The sequence below is a fragment of the Artemia franciscana genome, chromosome 6 (assembly GCF_032884065.1).
Source record: "Artemia franciscana chromosome 6, ASM3288406v1, whole genome shotgun sequence".
In the NCBI taxonomy this organism is placed as follows: Eukaryota; Metazoa; Arthropoda; class Branchiopoda; order Anostraca; family Artemiidae; genus Artemia; species Artemia franciscana.
The window spans coordinates 18,343,537-18,363,744 of NC_088868.1; the positions used below are offsets into that span (position 1 = coordinate 18,343,537).

The following is a 20,208-nucleotide window of genomic DNA, read 5'->3' on the forward strand; positions in this document are numbered from 1 at the left end:
CAACTAAGGCAGAAGCTCGTACTTCTCATCAAGTTTTATTAATATTTGACAGCCCATTCTAGCGACGTCATGATGACAAGAATGTAGGAATCCCTCCTCCCACTAAGATCAGGTCAGGTCTTGACTTGACTTAAGTCCCCTCCGGCCTTGGTGGTCGTCTCGGGGCCTCTCTCCTCACAAGCAAATTTATTTGTCGCCTATACTGCTCCCTGTTTTGTGCCAATCTGAGAAGACCAGGGAGGTTGCAGTCGGAGAAGTTCTCCTTCCAGCGCTTCGGAGGGCGACCGCGTGGGCGAGAACCGTGGATGCGACCTTCGAAGGCAATTTTCGGTAGTCGGTCGTTGCAAATGCGCTGGACATGGCCAAGCCAAGGACGTGAACAGGTCAGGTGCGCACCCAAAAAAGCAACATAATACAGCTAGCCAACTCTTGCTGTCCATTTGGTTTAATTCAAATCTGTCAACTTATTCCGGTGAATGTGCTGATGATAAAAATATAACATGCTTCAAAATTGCTTGCTCACAGCAAGCGGCCATAACCCAAATATGGATAAAATAACAAAATATTTTTGTTGTGTTTAATGTTTTGTTGCCAAATGTTTGATACGGCGAAGCGTACCGAGATTTTTTAGATAGCTTTACTGATATAAAACTATCATACTCCATAATGAACTCTCATCAATAATAAAATTCTTTGCTTACACCCCTAGTTATTTTCTTTTGAAGTACAATTAATATGTGCTTTGAGATACATTTGCGTTAATGGCACCTATCCTCAATATTTCATAATATTAGTTTTGTCATAATTTAAAGCCAGGAGATTATAACCGACTAGTTCTATGATCTCCAGTAGTGTTGTTTCCGTTAGACAAAAGTTCAGTTGATGTGGCAGTTCTAAAGAGTAAACTATTATCCGCGAACAGGACAGTAACAGCCTTTAACTGCATACTATCCAAACCACCTGAACAAGACGTTACGTTACCAACAATTTTCGATGCCTCTACTTCCCAATGCCCATGGAGCGCAAATATCCCCGTAACCAAAACTTGAACAGATGTCCTAGTAAGAAAGGAGCAAGGAAAGCCAAAATATACAGGAAAAGATGTATTGTACCAACAAATTTCTTAGTGGACTGCACTGTGTCAGGACCTCTAAATAGTACCAAAAATGGTACGACTGTACCGCGTTGGCAACGCTGCTCCATACCCCATTAACACAAGGACTAGATATTTATATAGCTTACTTTTAATAAATATATTTCTCACAGTTTAAGCACCGTATATATATAAACATATATATATATATATATATATATATATATATATATATATATATATATATATATATATATATATATACTAGCTGTTGGGGTGGCGCTTCGCGCCACCCCAACACCTAGTTGGTGGGGCGCTTCGCGCCCCCCCAAGCCCCCCCGCGCGTGTAAGTCGTTACGCGCCATATTAGTTACGCGCCATTGTAGTTGTGTCCCTGTGTCCCACCTGTGAATATAGATAGATTTATATATGTGTTTCAAACTACGTAAAAATTGCGAATATACAACATTCTTGGCTTTCCCATTGTCTGTCCATATACAAAGCCGTATGTACTAATAATGACGTCATATGCAAACGCTCTTTTTACAAACAAACAAACATGCATACACACAACTCGTTTTTATATAGATAGATAGATAGATAGATACAATACAAATTAACTACGTAAAACTTGTGAATATACAACAGTCTTCGCTGTCCCATTGTCTGTGCGTATAAATAGATTGTCAGGTTTACCGACCCTCAAAGATGCAACATACAATTGTACATTGGTAAAGCAATCTGTATTAAGATCTATACCCCATTTTTCTAGTGATTGCCCTTGAGCTTTGTTGATGGTGGTTGCAAATGCTAATCGAATTGGGAATTGCAATCTTTTAAATTGAAAAAGCAGATCCGTTGGAATCATGGGAATGCGAGGAATAAGAACAGCCTCACCCTCATAAGGCCCTGTCAAGATTGTGGCATCTATTAGGTTTTCCATTGTTTTTTTTTTTACGGCAAGTCGCGTGCCATTGCAAAGCTTTGGTGGGTTGATATTTCTTAAAAGTATTATTGGTACGCCTATTTTTAGTTGTAGCAGGTGTGGTGGACACCCTGAAGGATCTATGGAATTTAAAAATTCAGATGGATAATTAACCGCTTCATTTGGTTCCGAAATACAAATTAACTGCGTAAAACTTGCGAATATACAACATTCTTCGCTGTCCAATTCTCGCTGCATATAAATAGATTGTCAGGTTTACCGACCCTCGAACATGCAACGTACAATTGTCCATGGGAAAAACAATCAGTATTAAGATCAATACCACATTTTTCTAATGATTGACCTTGAGCTTTGTTAATGGTGATTCCAAAAGCTAATCGAATTGGGAATTGCAATCTTTTAAATTGAAAAGGCAGATCTGTTGGAATCATGGGAATGCGAGGAATAAGAACAGCCTCACCCTCAAAAGGCCCTGTCAGGATTGTGGCCTCTATTAGGTTTTCCATTGTTTTTTTACGGCAAGTCGAGTGCCATTGCAAAGCTTTGGTGGGTTTATATTTCTTAAAAGTATTATTGGTACGCCTATTGTTAGTTGTAGCACGTGTGGTGGAAACCCTGAAAGATCTATGGAATTTAAAAATTCAGATGGATAATTAACCGCTTCATTTGGTTCCAAAACTGTGTCGACTAACTTGTAAAGGACTGCCTGGTCTTGAATCTTGGTCAAAACAATATTGTTGATTTCGTGGACGTCTATATTTTTGGGTGCGAGAATCGCTGTTTCACTTAGCCATTTATTATTTTTATAATTTTTTAGAATATTCGGAAATACTTTTTCAATCAATTCATTTTTGGACGTCACTAAATTACAGAAATCAGCAGGTAGTTGTATACGTCCTGAAATTGAGTCTACTGGGAGCTTTCCGTTTCCCATTGCCAGCAATTGATCTGAAAATGTTTGACCAGAGTCATCGTTTTGCAATCGGACACGCATATTTGTAGTTAATTTTAATGTTTTTACGTGTGCCCATAAATTCGAATTTTTCAGGCAAGCATTCATTTCGTCTGCAGGAGTTGATCTAGGTATTATAGGTAATGTTTGCCTGAAATCTCCCGCAAGCAATATTAAGGTGCTGCCAAAGGGTTTCGACTTCCCTCGCAAATCTTTCAAGCATTGATCCAGAGCCTCGAGCGATTTTTTGTGTGCCATTGTGCACTCATCCCAAATAATAAGTTTGCATTGCTGCAATACTTTACCCATCCCAGATGATTTGGAAATATTGCACGTGGGAGTTTCTGTAGAATGCAAGTTCAGAGGCAATTTCAAAGCGGAATGAGCAGTTCTTCCACCAGGCAGCAATGTTGCGGCTATTCCGGACGACGCAATTGCCAACGCTATATCATTTTTAGATCGAATTGATGCCAGAATCAGTTTTATCACAAACGTTTTACCAGTACCTCCTGGCGCATCCAAAAAGAAAATTTCTCCAACGTTGTTATCGACACAATGCATTATCGTATCATAAATGTCTTTTTGTTCCGACGTTAACTTGGAAATGTTATTTTGTACATACGACAATAGATCACTCGTACTGTAACTTTGTTCACGATCCAATTCTACACATGTCGAAACAGCAGCGATACGGTTAGGTGAAGGCATTCCCAAACCCTGAAGAGGTTTGTTTGCCATACTTATGCACAAATCTTCTATAACAACTAAAGTGTAGTTATAAATTTCTGATGTAAAATCAAAAGTCATGTCTGACGTCTCTAACTGTTTTCGATGAAGTATATGTTCGGACATTTTTGACTTATATTTTTCCCATAAATCTGTAGGAGCTGATGGAGAGCAAGTTGTTAAAATGATGCCAAACAATGCACGAATTTGACTTGGGGTTGACGTTTCGCACGCGTCATTGATGCAGTTATCCCAGTGTTGGTCATTCTCCAATAAATTCAGAGCTTGGCATGCACTACGGTAAGTGTCATGTATAGTACCATTTACAGTCCTCAAATACTCAAAGGATGTCGGACCGGGTACATTCACCAAAAGCAGGCATAGAAAGAAGCATTCATGTTGATTGGGGTGAACGGTGTAGAGTCTTCCTATCGTGGTATCTTTGAAGATGGTAGGTTGGCCGTCGACTGACTTACCCTGTTTTCGACGTTCAAATACTTTATTTTTAGTATTCCACGTGTAATACGAAGGCACTTCAGTATACAGCAGTTTTTTTGCAAAAGAATCATTTTTGCAAAGCGAAAAAAAAGCTGTTAATGTTGTATCCGGTGGATTCAGGACTCTTTGTTGCACGTTGGTGTCCGTGAAATAAACACGTTGACCATTCTGTAAATGAACCACTAAGTGAACAACAGCTGGACTACGTTCATGTATCGGAAATGAAAGAATTCGGCAAACAGCTTCATTACTGCTTATGTATCTTCCAGCCTGATATTCTACGATTTCATCGAAATCTTTGATTTCGGACTGCAAGCCAAAAACTGCCATGTCACTGCCTTTGTTGACGTATTTACATATGTATTTGATTGCCTTTACGGAGTTACAGTATTCAACGTTTATGTGTGCATTAAATGTTTTTGATAATAAAGGGGAATATGGAACAACCCACTGGTTATCTACTTCGATGGTGGTACCGTTACGCTTCTTTATTATTGCTGTTTTACCGCCATCTTCAGTAGATCTTCTTCTATATTGTGGGTAACCATCATTGCCAGTAATTGTTTTGGGTACTAAAAGTCGAGGATATTGCTTTGTGCACCTTCCTTTGGCCATGCATGGTGAATTTTCGTTCAGTGCACCGCAAGGTCCATGTATCATATTTTTTACAATAATATCATGTAACCCCTTATCGACATTTTTATCAGGTATTTCAGCGGAAATCACATCATCAATTTCGTTTGAAGTAATTTTTTTATGTAGCCAGATTAGTATATGTGCGTGTGGCAAACCTCGTTTTTGCCATTCCACTGAGTACATCCAGCATCGCACTGACCCAAACACTTCATGTTTTACAAGGTAGTTTATCAGTGATTTCAACTTTTGCCGGAAGACACGTGCCGTAATGTCATGCCTATGAACCGCCGATTGTCCTTGAAGTAAAAGCTGCAGTATCTCGTCCCAAGATTGATTACATGTAAATGTAATAAATAAATCTGGACGACCATAGAGACAAACATACGCAATAGCATCTTGAGCATATTCATGCATATGACGGGGACTGCCAGCATATGACGAAGGTAAAATTGTTAATAAATAATGACGTCATATGCAAACGCTCTTTTTACAAACAAACAAACATGCATACACACAACTCGTTTTTATATAGATAGATAGATACAATACAAATTAACTACGTAAAACTTGTGAAAATACAACAGTCTTCGCTGTCCCATTGTCTGTGCGTATAAATAGATTGTCAGGTTTACCGACCCTCAAAGATGCAACATACAATTGTACATTGGTAAAGCAATCTGTATTAAGATCTATACCCCATTTTTCTAGTGATTGCCCTTGAGCTTTGTTGATGGTGGTTGCAAATGCTAATCGAATTGGGAATTGCAATCTTTTAAATTGAAAAAGCAGATCCGTTGGAATCATGGGAATGCGAGGAATAAGAACAGCCTCACCCTCATAAGGCCCTGTCAAGATTGTGGCATCTATTAGGTTTTCCATTGTTTTTTTTTTACGGCAAGTCGCGTGCCATTGCAAAGCTTTGGTGGGTTGATATTTCTTAAAAGTATTATTGGTACGCCTATTTTTAGTTGTAGCAGGTGTGGTGGACACCCTGAAGGATCTATGGAATTTAAAAATTCGGATGGATAATTAACCGCTTCATTTGGTTCCGAAATACAAATTAACTGCGTAAAACTTGCGAATATACAACATTCTTCGCTGTCCAATTCTCGCTGCATATAAATAGATTGTCAGGTTTACCGACCCTCGAACATGCAACGTACAATTGTCCATGGGAAAAACAATCAGTATTAAGATCAATACCACATTTTTCTAATGATTGACCTTGAGCTTTGTTAATGGTGATTGCAAATGCTAATCGAATTGGGAATTGCAATCTTTTAAATTGAAAAGGCAGAACTGTTGGAATCATGGGAATGCGAGGAATAAGAACAGCCTCACCCTCAAAAGGCCCTGTCAGGATTGTGGCCTCTATTAGGTTTTCCATTGTTTTTTTTACGGCAAGTCGAGTGCCATTGCAAAGCTTTGGTGGGTTTATATTTCTTAAAAGTATTATTGGTACGCCTATTTTTAGTTGTAGCACGTGTGGTGGAAACCCTGAAAGATCTATGGAATTTAAAAATTCAGATGGATAATTAACCGCTTCATTTGGTTCCAAAACTGTGTCGACTGACTTGTAAAGGACTGCTTGGTCTTGAATCTTGGTCAAAACAATATTGTTGATTTCGTGGACGTCTATATTTTTGGGTGCGAGAATCGCTCTTTCACTTAGCCATTTATTATTTTTATAATTTTTTAGAATATTCGGAAATACTTTTTCAATCAATTCATTTTTGGACGTCACTAAATTACAGAAATCAGCAGGTAGTTGTATACGTCCTGAAATTGAGTCTACTGGGAGCTTTCCGTTTCCCATTGCCAGCAATTGATCTGAAAATGTTTGACCAGAGTCATCGTTTTGCAATCGGACACGCATATTTGTAGTTAATTTTAATGTTTTTACGTGTGCCCATAAATTAGAATTTTTCAGGCAAGCATTCATTTCGTCTGCAGGAGTTGATCTAGGTATTATAGGTAATGTTTGCCTGAAATCTCCCGCAAGCAATATTAAGGTGCTGCCAAAGGGTTTCGACTTCCCTCGCAAATCTTTCAAGCATTGATCCAGAGCCTCGAGCGATTTTTTGTGTGCCATTGTGCACTCATCCCAAATAATAAGTTTGCATTGCTGCAATACTTTACCCATCCCAGATGATTTGGAAATATTGCACGTGGGAGTTTCTGTAGAATGCAAGTTCAGAGGCAATTTCAAAGCGGAATGAGCAGTTCTTCCACCAGGCAGCAATGTTGCGGCTATTCCGGACGACGCAATTGCCAACGCTATATCATTTTTAGATCGAATTGATGCCAGAATCAGTTTTATCACAAACGTTTTACCAGTACCTCCTGGCGCATCCAAAAAGAAAATTTCTCCAACGTTGTTATCGACACAATGCATTATCGTATCATAAATGTCTTTTTGTTCCGACGTTAACTTGGAAATGTTATTTTGTACATACGACAATAGATCACTCGTACTGTAACTTTGTTCACGATCCAATTCTACACATGTCGAAACAGCAGCGATACGGTTAGGTGAAGGCATTCCCAAACCCTGAAGAGGTTTGTTTGCCATACTTATGCACAAATCTTCTATAACAACTAAAGTGTAGTTATAAATTTCTGATGTAAAATCAAAAGTCATGTCTGACGTCTCTAACTGTTTTCGATGAAGTATATGTTTGGACATTTTTGACTTATATTTTTCCCATAAATCTGTAGGAGCTGATGAAGAGCAAGTTGTTAAAATGATGCCAAACAATGCACGAATTTGACTTGGGGTTGACGTTTCGCACGCGTCATTGATGCAGTTATCCCAGTGTTGGTCATTCTCCAATAAATTCAGAGCTTGGCATGCACTACGGTAAGTGTCATGTATAGTACCATTTACAGTCCTCAAATACTCAAAGGATGTCGGACCGGGTACATTCACCAAAAGCAGGCGTAGAAAGAAGCATTCATGTTGATTGGGGTGAACGGTGTAGAGTCTTCCTATCGTGGTATCTTTGAAGATGGTAGGTTGGCCGTCGACTGACTTACCCTGTTTTCGACGTTCAAATACTTTATTTTTAGTATTCCACGTGTAATACGAAGGCACTTCAGTATACAGCAGTTTTTTTGCAAAAGAATCATTTTTGCAAAGCGAAAAAAAAGCTGTTAATGTTGTATCCGGTGGATTCAGGACTCTTTGTTGCACGTTGGTTTCCGTGAAATAAACACGTTGACCATTCTGTAAATGAACCACTAAGTGAACAACAGCTGGACTACGTTCATGTATCGGAAATGAAAGAATTCGCCAAAAAGCTTCATTACTGCTTATGTATCTTCCAGCCTGATATTCTACGATTTCATCGAAATCTTTGATTTCGGACTGCAAGCCAAAAACTGCCATGTCACTGCCTTTGTTGACGTATTTACATATGTATTTGATTGCCTTTACGGAGTTACAGTATTCAACGTTTATGTGTGCATTAAATGTTTTTAATAATAAAGGGGAATATGGAACAACCCACTGGTTATCTACTTCGATGGTGGTACCGTTACGCTTCTTTATTATTGCTGTTTTACCGCCATCTTCAGTAGATCTTCTTCTATATTGTGGGTAACCATCATTGCCAGTAATTGTTTTGGGTACTAAAAGTCGAGGATATTGCTTTGTGCACCTTCCTTTGGCCATGCATGGTGAATTTTCGTTCAGTGCACCGCAAGGTCCATGTATCATATTTTTTACAATAATATCATGTAACCCCTTATCGACATTTTTATCAGGTATTTCAGCGGAAATCACATCATCAATTTCGTTTGAAGTAATTTTTTTATGTAGCCAGATTAGTATATGTGCGTGTGGCAAACCTCGTTTTTGCCATTCCACTGAGTACATCCAGCATCGCACTGACCCAAACACTTCATGTTTTACAAGGTAGTTTATCAGTGATTTCAACTTTTGCCGGAAGACACGTGCCGTAATGTCATGCCTATGAACCGCCGATTGTCCTTGAAGTAAAAGCTGCAGTATCTCGTCCCAAGATTGATTACATGTAAATGTAATAAATAAATCTGGACGACCATAGAGACGAACATACGCAATAGCATCTTGAGCATATTCATGCATATGACGGGGACTGCCAGCATATGACGAAGGTAAAATTGTTAATCTTCCAACGTTTGTGGTATTACCGTCATTTATAACTGCATCTCGCAAATGAATGTATTGTTCAGAGCGGAGCTTGGTCTGATTCATGCGGATATATAGCAAACGTTCTGATTCAATTTTAGCATACATATCCACGACAAATTGGTGAAACAATTCACGGCATTTTAAAATATAATTTTCTTCATCCTGCCGAATCATTAGTCTATAGGGATAATAATGCATTGCACTGCATTTCTTATTCATTTCTTTGTTAGTGGCTGGATTCATCAATTTAATATTAAAGTGATAGCCGTCGGCTTCATCCCAAAAAATGATAGGATATTGTAGGGCATCTTAGCATCGATGAGTTTCAGCAATTCTTAACAACTGAGCGTTTCGCTTATGTAGAATAATATCTCGAGGTAAAAACTGATCACCGACCATAACGATTGCCACTTCGTCGATAGTCGGAGCATTGTTTCTACGCACATGTTGGCCAGGAGGCGTTTTGTCAGCGGAAATAACAATTTTATGAGTATCAGTAGGCATCAAATCGATGGCTGTTTTGAACAGACGCAAAACTTATTATTTTCGTGGAAAAGATGTTGCAATTGGGAAACGATTGTCCTTTCAACGTTGGGAGAAATTTCGCAACGTGCATTCAATTCAGAATTTCTATCACTGATGAAGTACAATTGTAAAAATTTATGATTCTCGCCTGAGAATGGTAGAAGGGACCCTGCTTTATGATAAATTTGCCCTTTTACTTTGAAAGTAGACATAAATTGATCTGGATTTTCGATTTGGGCTCCAAACGACGTCATTTGGAAACATGAGTTGTATTGTCTGATTTTTGACAAAAAACGCTTAGATTCTGACGTAGTTCCAGTAAGGAAAGTCTTCAATGGCTCTGGTGGTGCAGCCAATAGAGGAAGTTTAACTTTTCCTGAGGCGCAACACATTCCCATTGTTTCACCATTGAATTTCAAGGCCTTGCAATAGGGACAAATTTTAGACATTGTCCCGATTTGAACACATCTACTCAAGCTATAATCATCGACTGGGTTGTACCTGAATGCCAGGCGATAACTTTCAGATTGCTCTGATTCCTCGGCACGCTTTCTTTTCTTACTTTCTCTATCAGCAGCAAGCCTGTTTCCCTGCTGGTCTTTTGATTCCTCGGCACGCCTTCTTTTTTCACTTTCTCTTTTAGCAGCAAGTCTGCTTCTGCGTTGCTCTGGTAGTTCCTCGGCATGCTTTCTGTTCTTTCTTTCTCTATCAGCCTCAAGCCTGTTTCCCTGCTGGTCTTTTGATTCCTCGGCACGCCTTCTTTTTTCCTCGGCACGCCTTCTTTTTTCACTTTCTCTTTTAGCAGCAAGTCTGCTTTCGCGTTGCTCTGGTAGTTCCTCGGCACGCTTTCTTTTCTGACTTTCTCTATCAGCAGCAAGTTTTTTGGCATAGACTCTTTGAGCATCTTCATCAGTCATTGTAAACTTAAACATTAATAGAATTCTACGCGAACATATGTCTTATATAACTTGAATGACGTCACCTTCAAAGCAAAAATGATGGCAACTAATTTCATGACGTCAGCCGACACAGAAACATGACGTCACCTGATCCACAGATCCACACACAGACAACTTATTTTTATATATATAGATATATATATATATATATATATATATATATGTATATATATATATATATATATATATATATATATATATATATATATATATATATATATATATATATATATATATATTAGTGACATTGGTAATATTTATTACCCTAAGTATACCAATAGTCGAGCATTTAAGTTGTAGAGATGGAGTTCAGCAATTATAATCAGCATTATTCTCTTCATCCTTCTTTTATAATCCAGTACATATTATTCTGTTTATTTTTCTTATCTATATTATCATATGCACACAAAGGTCTGTTCCTAGTCAAAGGGTTTTCCCGAGGTAAAATGTGAAAAAAAGTACGCTTTCAGGCGGACATTCTTCAATTTTTCCAGAAAGGAAGTGACTTTCAAACCAATTTTCATGTGTCCACATTATGATTACTAAATCATCAAAATATCGTAATTTTCTGTAACTGATTATTGATTATATCTTCGTTACTGTAATAGCTTCGATTGTATCGTTTTAGCTGCTTTTTACTTTTCATAGAATCAGGGTTTTATTAAATAAACAAATTAACAACAAACCCGAAGTGTATAAACTTGTATGGATAAATATCACTCTTACTCTAATTACTCAATCACTACCAGCAATCCTTACTCCCCCCCCCAAAAAAAAAATATATATATACTATCTTTATAAGTGAGCAATAATTGTGTATGTATTTTATGTATTTATTTATTTTTTACCAGAAATGACTCTGATTTTTTTCTGGAATATTGCAATTCTGGGATATTCTGGTCTACAAAACGATCTAGATAGGTCAGAAGTTTGAGAAAATTAGCTAAGAGCCTTAATTTTGGAAAAATTACGTGAGTGATGTCATTTTTAAAAACATCAGTATTGCAATGACGTTATCATACTTGTCAAACTTATGTGAAAAAATTGAACATTTTCATGCATGGAAAAGTTTACATTAAATTGCTCAAAGAGCAAAAACTGGTAATAGCAAAAGTATTCGTGTATATTTTGACAAGGGATTACAACAGTTCAAAAACCTTAAAAAAGAAAACCAAAAGTTCGAAGCTTAGTAGATATCGTTGTTAAAAATCGGACTTGCTTTAGAAAATCAAATATATATGAAAAGACAATTTAGTATGTAAAGACAGCAAATTTTCATAAATTGTCTGCGGTTAGAAGACAAGTGACAATGAGAATCCACACATAGAAGCCTGCCACGATTGAATATTGTGAGGCGACAACTGGGGTTGCCGAACTAGATGCGATGCTCTAGTCGGGTAATGATAGAAATTAATACAACATGTAATCATTTCACTAATTAGTAAGGTAATTTCCTTATCGTACCAACTTGTGAATGGCAGTATTTATGAAAGGCTATAAAGTCTCAAAATTCAAGTTACTAATTGAAATCTTCTTTTCTATTTATATCAGCTTGCGTAAAATATTTTCAAAATCATGTTTGGATAGTAGAGATTTATAACGTCTTTTTTTAAATTTGAAACACAAGGACGTTACAACGCGCAACAGCTACCGTTTTAAAGATTAGCTAAGAAAGACAGTCACTGTAAATAAGTAAATTAGTTTTACTTGCGTCTCTAGAGCTTTTGCAACTTTTTCACCTCTCTTTTTTTCAGAGGAATGGCAAATCAATTAAAGACTATAACTGCAAGCAAAATATATTTGTAGGGTGTATTGTGACGCTATGGAATCTTGTTTAGAGTCATAAGATCTCCTTGTACTATTTGCAAGGGGAGAAAAGCTCCTTTATAGTAACTGCCACAAATCCTGTGATTCCGATGAAGAGTGCAACTTAGTTCATTCTGTAGATGTTCTCTTGCTAGTCTCTTTTGAAGTCCTATCACTTGGGCAAGTGTCCCAGGGGAACTTGGACTTCCCCCTTCACCAATATTTTCATAAACACGTTTCGAAAGTTCAAACATTTGAATACAAACATGCTGGTGAGTGGTACTGGGGGTGAGTTGAATGTTATATCAAGACGCTTCCGTCTGTTCCGACTTCCTCTTGTTGTCAAATCGTACAGTGTCATCAGAATTGTTGTTACTACTACTGATATTAGTTATACTTGCCACGGTGGCACTTCAATGCTTAGCGAAAAAGAACCTATATCAAAAATCTTGATTGCAAGTTAATTCAAGTTTTAAAGCCATTTATCGCACCTAACCAAGCCACATCTTGTTAGCAATTTCAAAATACTTTTAAGCCAGAGGTGGCTTTTCTATAAACAAAAATAAGGTCAATAAGCTTCTTGACAGCGTTCCTTGGTCATAGCTTGTATTTCAAGGAACCAGAGTCATCTCTAATGGATATTTTAAGGAAGCCATCTACTACGAATGTATACACCAGCTAAGACGCAAGTCTTATTTCTTAGCTACTTCGGGTCATTTCTAAGTGAGGTATGGCTTCCCAATTTAGTAAAAAGGTATGAACCGTAGATATTTGTAATATATAAACGACAAAATTAAAAGGTGAAACGCACCCTTAAGGCTACGGACGTTTGTGTGGGTAACATAGATTTCGGTTAAGGTTCAAATCAAGGTAGTCTCTTAGAAAAAAAACAAAACAATTAATACGATCTCGCGTTACTCACCAAAATCAGGAAGTTAATTGTAAAAACTGAAATAAAACATTTGTGTATTTTCTTTAATCATTTTCTTTTAGTCAGTTTTATTGAAATAGAGATATAAAAGCCTCTTATTCTCAAAGGTTACAATAGGTAAGCTTATGCATTTTTTTTAACTAGTCCATATTCTTAATAATAGCTTAGACTTAAGTGTTTTATAATTAACAAGAAAAAGTCAAGAAAAAAAAAATAGTATGCATGATTTTTCTTTTTTTTAATAGAAATTTCCAGGTTGGACCCAAATAAATCTACAAATTTAACTGAAATCTAAAGTTTCCATAAATTGAAATTATGTTTGTTTGGAGATATTCTCGCTCCATTGGGTTATACCACACGACCAATGGAGCTAGCCGCTTCTAATTCCAGTTAAACTCATGTTACAGCGCCAAAGGTTTATTCCTATCAGTTCCCCACAGTCTTTGAGGCGGACACTGACAATAAACCCAATGAAACCTCGATCATTCAAACCCAATGAAACCCAAAAAAATCCAACAAACCTCGATCATTTTCTTATTTGTTTCATTTTTCCCATATTTTTCTTTCAATTGATTAGAAAAGGCTTGGAGCTCTCTCCCAAATGTCAGGGTCTTCTCGAGTGCTGCAGATGTACCACCGCACAATTGTTTCCCTGCTGATCCCTGTACATCCATGCCTGAAACAAATACAGAGGTGAATATACACACAATAATAAAACCACGATTTATAATATTCGTTATAGAACACTGTAAAATTCATTACTACCTATGTGATAGAGAAAAAGTGTTGCAGCACTCTATACGTGACACACCACAAATACCATAATTTTTTGCTTCATTTACTCAGTTGGATAAGAAACAGTAATAAGGTCTATGTATAAGAATTTGAGATTTTATTTCTGAGTTAATCCTCTTTGTCATTTTTTGGTTTGTGAAGCTGCTTAAGCTGATTCTTGTTACACATTGTGTGCAGTCATTATTGTGTTGCTTTCGATTTTCTTAGCTTCATTACTGTTTGCAATCCACCGTGTTTCTTTTTAATATTAATGGAAAAAAAAACCGAATAAACATGTAAATAAAAATCTCAAACCACATAGTGGTAATTACCCACCCATGTAGTAAAGCGCACTTTTAGGTCTATGTTCCTTATGCAAGCATTTTTGTTTGTTGCTTTTCTGTAGTCCCAACATGGAAAAAATTGAACATAAAACAAACATTCTGCTGTCGTTCGACATCTGAGATGTCAGTATTGTATATTTAGCGAATTAGATTTTTGAAATTTTGATATTATCTATTTTCTAAATTTAATTTTTGACATTTGCTTGGAATTGACACACAAAGAATGCAAGAAAACACGTGACATTTCCCTTTTTTAAGATATATGTACCTTCTGAAACAAGCAATTTTGTAACAGGACAGTTGCAAGTTGCACTAAAAGAATAATATGATTGGCTTCATTCATTTCAGATCTACCCATTCACCGAAACAAAATTGTGATACTAATTAAGCTTTTCTAGGAGAAGGATCTAAACTTGCTGGAAAAACAGAAAAATTGTCACTTTTCGACAATTTTCAACGTATTTTCAAACTGAAGAATCCCTGCGCACCCAATTTGAAAAAAATAACTCGGTAGATGGAATGAACTGAATCTCAGCTATAGAAAGAAAGCAACATTTTTGTCTTTTGTTGGTATACTAAACTATACAAGAGCATAAAAATAGCGTAACAAAATTTGCACGGGAAACATAAACCTACAGAAAGTTAAAATCTGTCTAGATAATATCCCAATTGTGCCTCAGCGAATGGGTAAGTCTGTCTCACAGAGAAAATAAGCCTTAAGGGGATTTAATACTATACAGAAACATCCTATCTTATCCACTATAAACTTTTTTAGGTTTGTGTGGCCAAACTACTTAGAATTGATTAGACCGGCCATAACTTGAAAAGCTTCGATAAGTGATTCGAATAAACAGCAGAAAACTAAAAGCCGACATCTACTTTCCCTGAAATCTTAGAAAAACCTTGTAACTTATATTGTTTTGTGTCGGAGATAGAAATATTTAGTTTAAAAATAACTTATATCATTAGGGAGTGTAAATTTAGTCTTTTCGATCAAACAGAGTAGAATTTTCTTTTAAGTTCAGGAAAGGGTTGTCCCTAAAAAAGTTCTAATATACTTACTATGAAAATTCCAAAAATCATTCCAAAAGAAATTTCATTTGATCAGTTTGACAGCTCTTCGAATTTTACGTGATTCAACCCACTTGGATTGAAAACCTTACCGACACAATTCCATTGTCTTTTCAATCAAATTTCTAAACAAAATCACAGATTCTTAACAGGTTTCAATAATGAGTAATCCCTGGGAGACCCTTGGCCTTTGAGACAGTCAGCCAATGTTGAGGCTCACAAAATGATGCCTAAGGTATCAAATCCTCTTAAAGCGCATAAATATTGTGAAAATATTCAATATTGCCTTTAAAAGCTGTTTTTGTTTGTTTTCTTTTTTGCAGTGAGTATTGATGCCTATTAGATCCAAATTAATTTGATTCATGGGCAAATAGGAATTTGCCTTGGGAGATAAATACATTTATTGTGTTTTCGGGTAGGAAACGGAGCTTTTACATCCTCCAATTTTAGGTGTGCACCAAGCTTTTTAGCATTTTGTATGCAGGGGGTTTATCTTAAACAAGGATAAGCGGCGGTAGGATGATAGATAAATGCAGTAAACACCAACATTTACCCTTACGCGTATCCTTCATCAATCGTTATTAAACTTTAAATACATTCTGGGGTATTTTCAACACTCACTATTATTAAGAATTCTTTGTAGTATCAAGGCGCCTTAGACCCATATGGCTGTGCGCACTCCTCCTCCCCTCATTCTCTTCAGAGCTACACTATTTGCATATTCCCAAGAAGGCTTCGCAACCTCTAATTTTTTTTTTTTGTAATCTCTTCATATTCGAGAACGTCCTACTTTCTGATTGAAACCAGAAAGTCGCGAGCTTAAAATACGTTAGATATCACCACGGGAAAAGAAGTGTGGGCTACATAAAATTTAACAACAAGTTACTAGTGCAGTAGGTTATTGTTACTAATAGTATGCGCTATCAAACAGTTCGTGGTAACGAACTGTAGTAAGGAGCGATCCGGCTCAATAGTAACCAAAACTCTAAAAAATTGAATTTTGATATAAAGAGCTACATCAAAAGAATCGCATTTTAATGCTGATTTTAAATATATAAGTTTCATCAAGTTTAGTCTTAGCCATCAAAAGTTACGAGCCTGAGAAAATTTGCCTTATTTAGGAAAATAGGGGAAAACACCCCCTAAAAGTCGTAGGATCTTAACGAAAATGACACAATCAGATTCAGCGTATCAGAGAACCCTACTGTAGAAGTTTCAAGCTCCTATCTACAAAAATGTGGAATTTTGCATTTTTTGCCAGAAGACAAATCACGGGTGCGTGTTTATTTGTTTGTTTTTTTGTTTTTCTTTTCCCCAGGGGTCATCGTATCGACCAAGTGGTCCTAGAATGTCGCAAGAGGGCTCATTCTAACGGAAATGAAAAGTTCTAGTGCCCTTTTTAAGTGACCAAAAAAATTGGAAGGCATCTAGGCCCCCTCCCACGCTCATTTTTTTCCCAAAGTCAACGGATCAAAATTTTGAGATAGCCATTTTGTTTGGCATAGTCGAAAATCTTAATAACTATGTTTTTGGGGATGACTTACTCCCCCACAGTCCCTGGGGGAGGGGTTGCAAGTTACAAACTTCAACCAGTGTTTACATATAATAATGGTTATTGGGAAGTGTACAGACGTTTTCAGGGGGATTTTTTTGGTTTTGGGGGTAGGGTTGAGGGAGGGGGCTATGTGGGAGGATCTTTCCTTGGAGAAATATGCCATGGGGGAAAAAAATTCAATGAAAAGGGCGCAGGATTTTCTAGCATTACTATAAAAAAAAAACAATGAAAAAATAAACATGAAAACGTTTTTTCAAATGAAAGTAAGGAATAGCATTGAAATTTAAAACAAACAGAGATTATTACGCATATGAAGGGTTCTAAAAATACTTTAGCATAAAGAGCGAGGTATTTAGGAGGAGATAAGTACCTCGCTCTTTATGCTAAAATATTTTTAGTGATTTCAACTATTTATTCTACGGCCTATTTGATTCAGGGGTCATTCTTAAAGAATTGGAACAAAACTTGCGATTTAGTGTAAAGAGCGAGGTATTAACGAGGGTACAAACCCCCTCGTACACATAATAAAAATATAAGAATATAAAAGTTTGTTACGTAAGTTAATTCTTAAGTTACGTATATTTTTTACTAATAAAAACGTTCGTTGAATATTAAAAGTTCTAGTAGCCTTTTTAAGTAACCGAAAAATTGGAGGGCAGCTAGGCCTCCTTCCCCACCCCTTATTTCTCAAAATCGTCTGATCAAAACTAAGAGAAAGCCATTTAGCCAAAAAAAATTAATTTACTAATTTCATTTCAATAATTTATGTGCAGAGAGCCAAAATCAAACATGCATTAATTCAAAAACGTTCAGAAATTAAATAAAAAAAACTAGTTTTTTTAACTGAAAGTAAGGAGCGACATTAAAACTTAAAACGAACAGAAATTACTCCGTATATGAAATGGGTTGTCCCCTCCCCAGTCCCACGCTCTTTACACTAAAGTTTTTAGTTGTTTTAAAAAGTAGAATTGTGGCAAAGAGTCAAACTTTAGCGTAAAGAGCGAGGGACTGCGGAGGGGACAACCCATTTCATATACGGAGTAATTTCTGTTCGTTTTAAGTTTTAATGTCGCTCCTTACTTTCAGTTAAAAAAACTATTTTTTTTTATTTAATTATAATATAGCATCAGGTTATATGTTAGTTTTTATCTTTTTCAGCAGATATTTGCAGAGGTTCTCATGATCAAGTATTTAACTTCTTTATTCGTACCTTACACTTTATGCAGAATATTGCAACGGTGTTTTACATCTAGGACAAATCCTAAATCTCAAAAAGCAGTACAAGCCTTGCTTACATATATAAGAAAATTGGAAAAAATACATTTTCTCAATGGATTGGAAAAAACACAATTTTTCCAGCCTCTCGTACAGCATTTGTAAATCATAGTCTAACTACACTAACCTTTCCTTACTTATATACCTAGAGTGTGGTCGAGTCCTACTCCCTGTACTATATGTAGTCACTCAACGAGTGCCTTAACTAATTTAAACACAGTCTCTGAAGAGGATCTAGCACAAAAGCCTAACCTTCAAAACTTGATTCATTTCAACCCTTAGTAGCTCAGTGATATCTGTGTAATTTAAACAAACGAGAGTTTTCCCTTCCTCGCTAATATTAAGGAAACCAAATATTGATTTTTTTTTTTTTTTATTGAATTCTATCCATCTCCTTATTTTGGCTTTTTATTGTTTTTTTTTTCACGTTGACTCTCCGCGTTGTTTGGTTTTCTGTGTCTTTCAATTTTTTGGGGGATTTTTCTTGAAATTTTCTGTTTGTGCTGAAGAAGGTAGGTGGTTGTCCTTCAGAAATATTCACTTTGTTTTCAGTATTTTTGTGGGCCATAAAGATCCACTTTTGACCTTTTATTTTTAGAATTTTATCTTGAAGCCACGAGATGATGACACTTTCTTTCAACATTAGTAGCAGCATTTGTATAAACCCTAGCATCCTTTATCATACAATAGCATACCACATGCGGTTAAATACAATCGATTCAGCATCTTTCATCTTTTGACTTAACACTTAGCTCACAAGTTACAATTCTTTTGTTTTGTGTAAATTTCGCTCGTTTGAGGGTTCATTTATTCATTAGTAGAAATTTCTGTTCGTTTTAAATTTGGTTTGACCATTCATATAATTTACGTTTGTTTTAGGTTGCATGTATTCATGAAGAACGGTTTCTGCTCGTTCAAAGTTTTATTTATTCTGACTTTATTTCTGCTCATATGCTGTCCAGCTGTTTTATATGGTTTTTATGACACTTGGTATCAACCAAGTGACATATAGCAATCGCAAATTGTATTTTTCTGTCTGTCCCGGTTTTGCTACTTTAGGCACTCCCAGGTAAGCTAGGACGATGAAATTTGGCAGGCTTATCAGGAGCCACACCAAATTAAATTAGAAATTGTCGTTTCCCCGATTCGACCACCTGGGGGGGGACTTAAATCGGAAAAATTAGAAAAAATGAGGTATTTTTAACTTACGAACGGGTGATCGTGATCTTAATGAAATTTGATGTGGAAGGATACAGTGTCTCAGAGCTCGTATTTTAAATTCTGACCGGATACGGTGACATTGCGAAGAGTTGGGGGGACCTAAAATCTTGGAAAACGCTTAGAGTTGAAGGATCGGGATGACACTTGGTGGGAAAAATAATCACAAGTCCTGGATATGTGATTATTATAACCGGAACAGATCCGCTCTCTTTGGGGGAGTTGGGAGGGGGGATGGTAATTCTGAAAATTAGAAAAAATGAGGTATTTTTAACTTACGAAGGAGTAATCGGATCTTAATGAAAAAATTACATAAAAAAACTAGTTTTTTTAGGATTGCGGAGGGGACAACCCATTTCATATACGGAGTAATTTCTGTTCGTTTTAAGTTTTAATGTCGCTCCTTACTTTCAGTTAAAAAAACTAGTTTTTTTATGTAATTTCTGAACGTTTTTGAATTAATGCATGTTTGATTTTGACTCTCCACACATAAATTATGAAAATGAAATTTGCATATTAATTTCTTTTCTGGCTAAATGGCTTTCTCTTAGTTTTGATCAGACGATTTTGAGAAATAAGGGATGGGGAAGGAGGCCTAGTTGCTAAGCAATTTTTCGGTTACATAAAAACGCAACTATAAATTTTAATTTTAACGAATTTTTTTATTAGTAAAAAAAAATACTTAACTTAAGAATTAACTTACGTAACAAACTTTTATATTCATT

At 36.4% G+C, this 20,208-nt stretch overlaps 1 protein-coding gene across 1 annotated transcript in view; it reads right to left on the bottom strand.

The window, feature by feature from the left end:
- The window catches only part of LOC136028137 (ran-binding protein 9-like), a 66,603-nt gene that overhangs the window by 6,616 nt on the left and 39,779 nt on the right, over positions 1–20,208 (bottom strand). Inside the window, exon 8 of the mRNA XM_065705794.1 lies at positions 13,768–13,922. Coding sequence (XP_065561866.1) covers positions 13,768–13,922 — 155 coding nt within the window. The remainder of the gene's footprint in view (positions 1–13,767; positions 13,923–20,208) is intronic.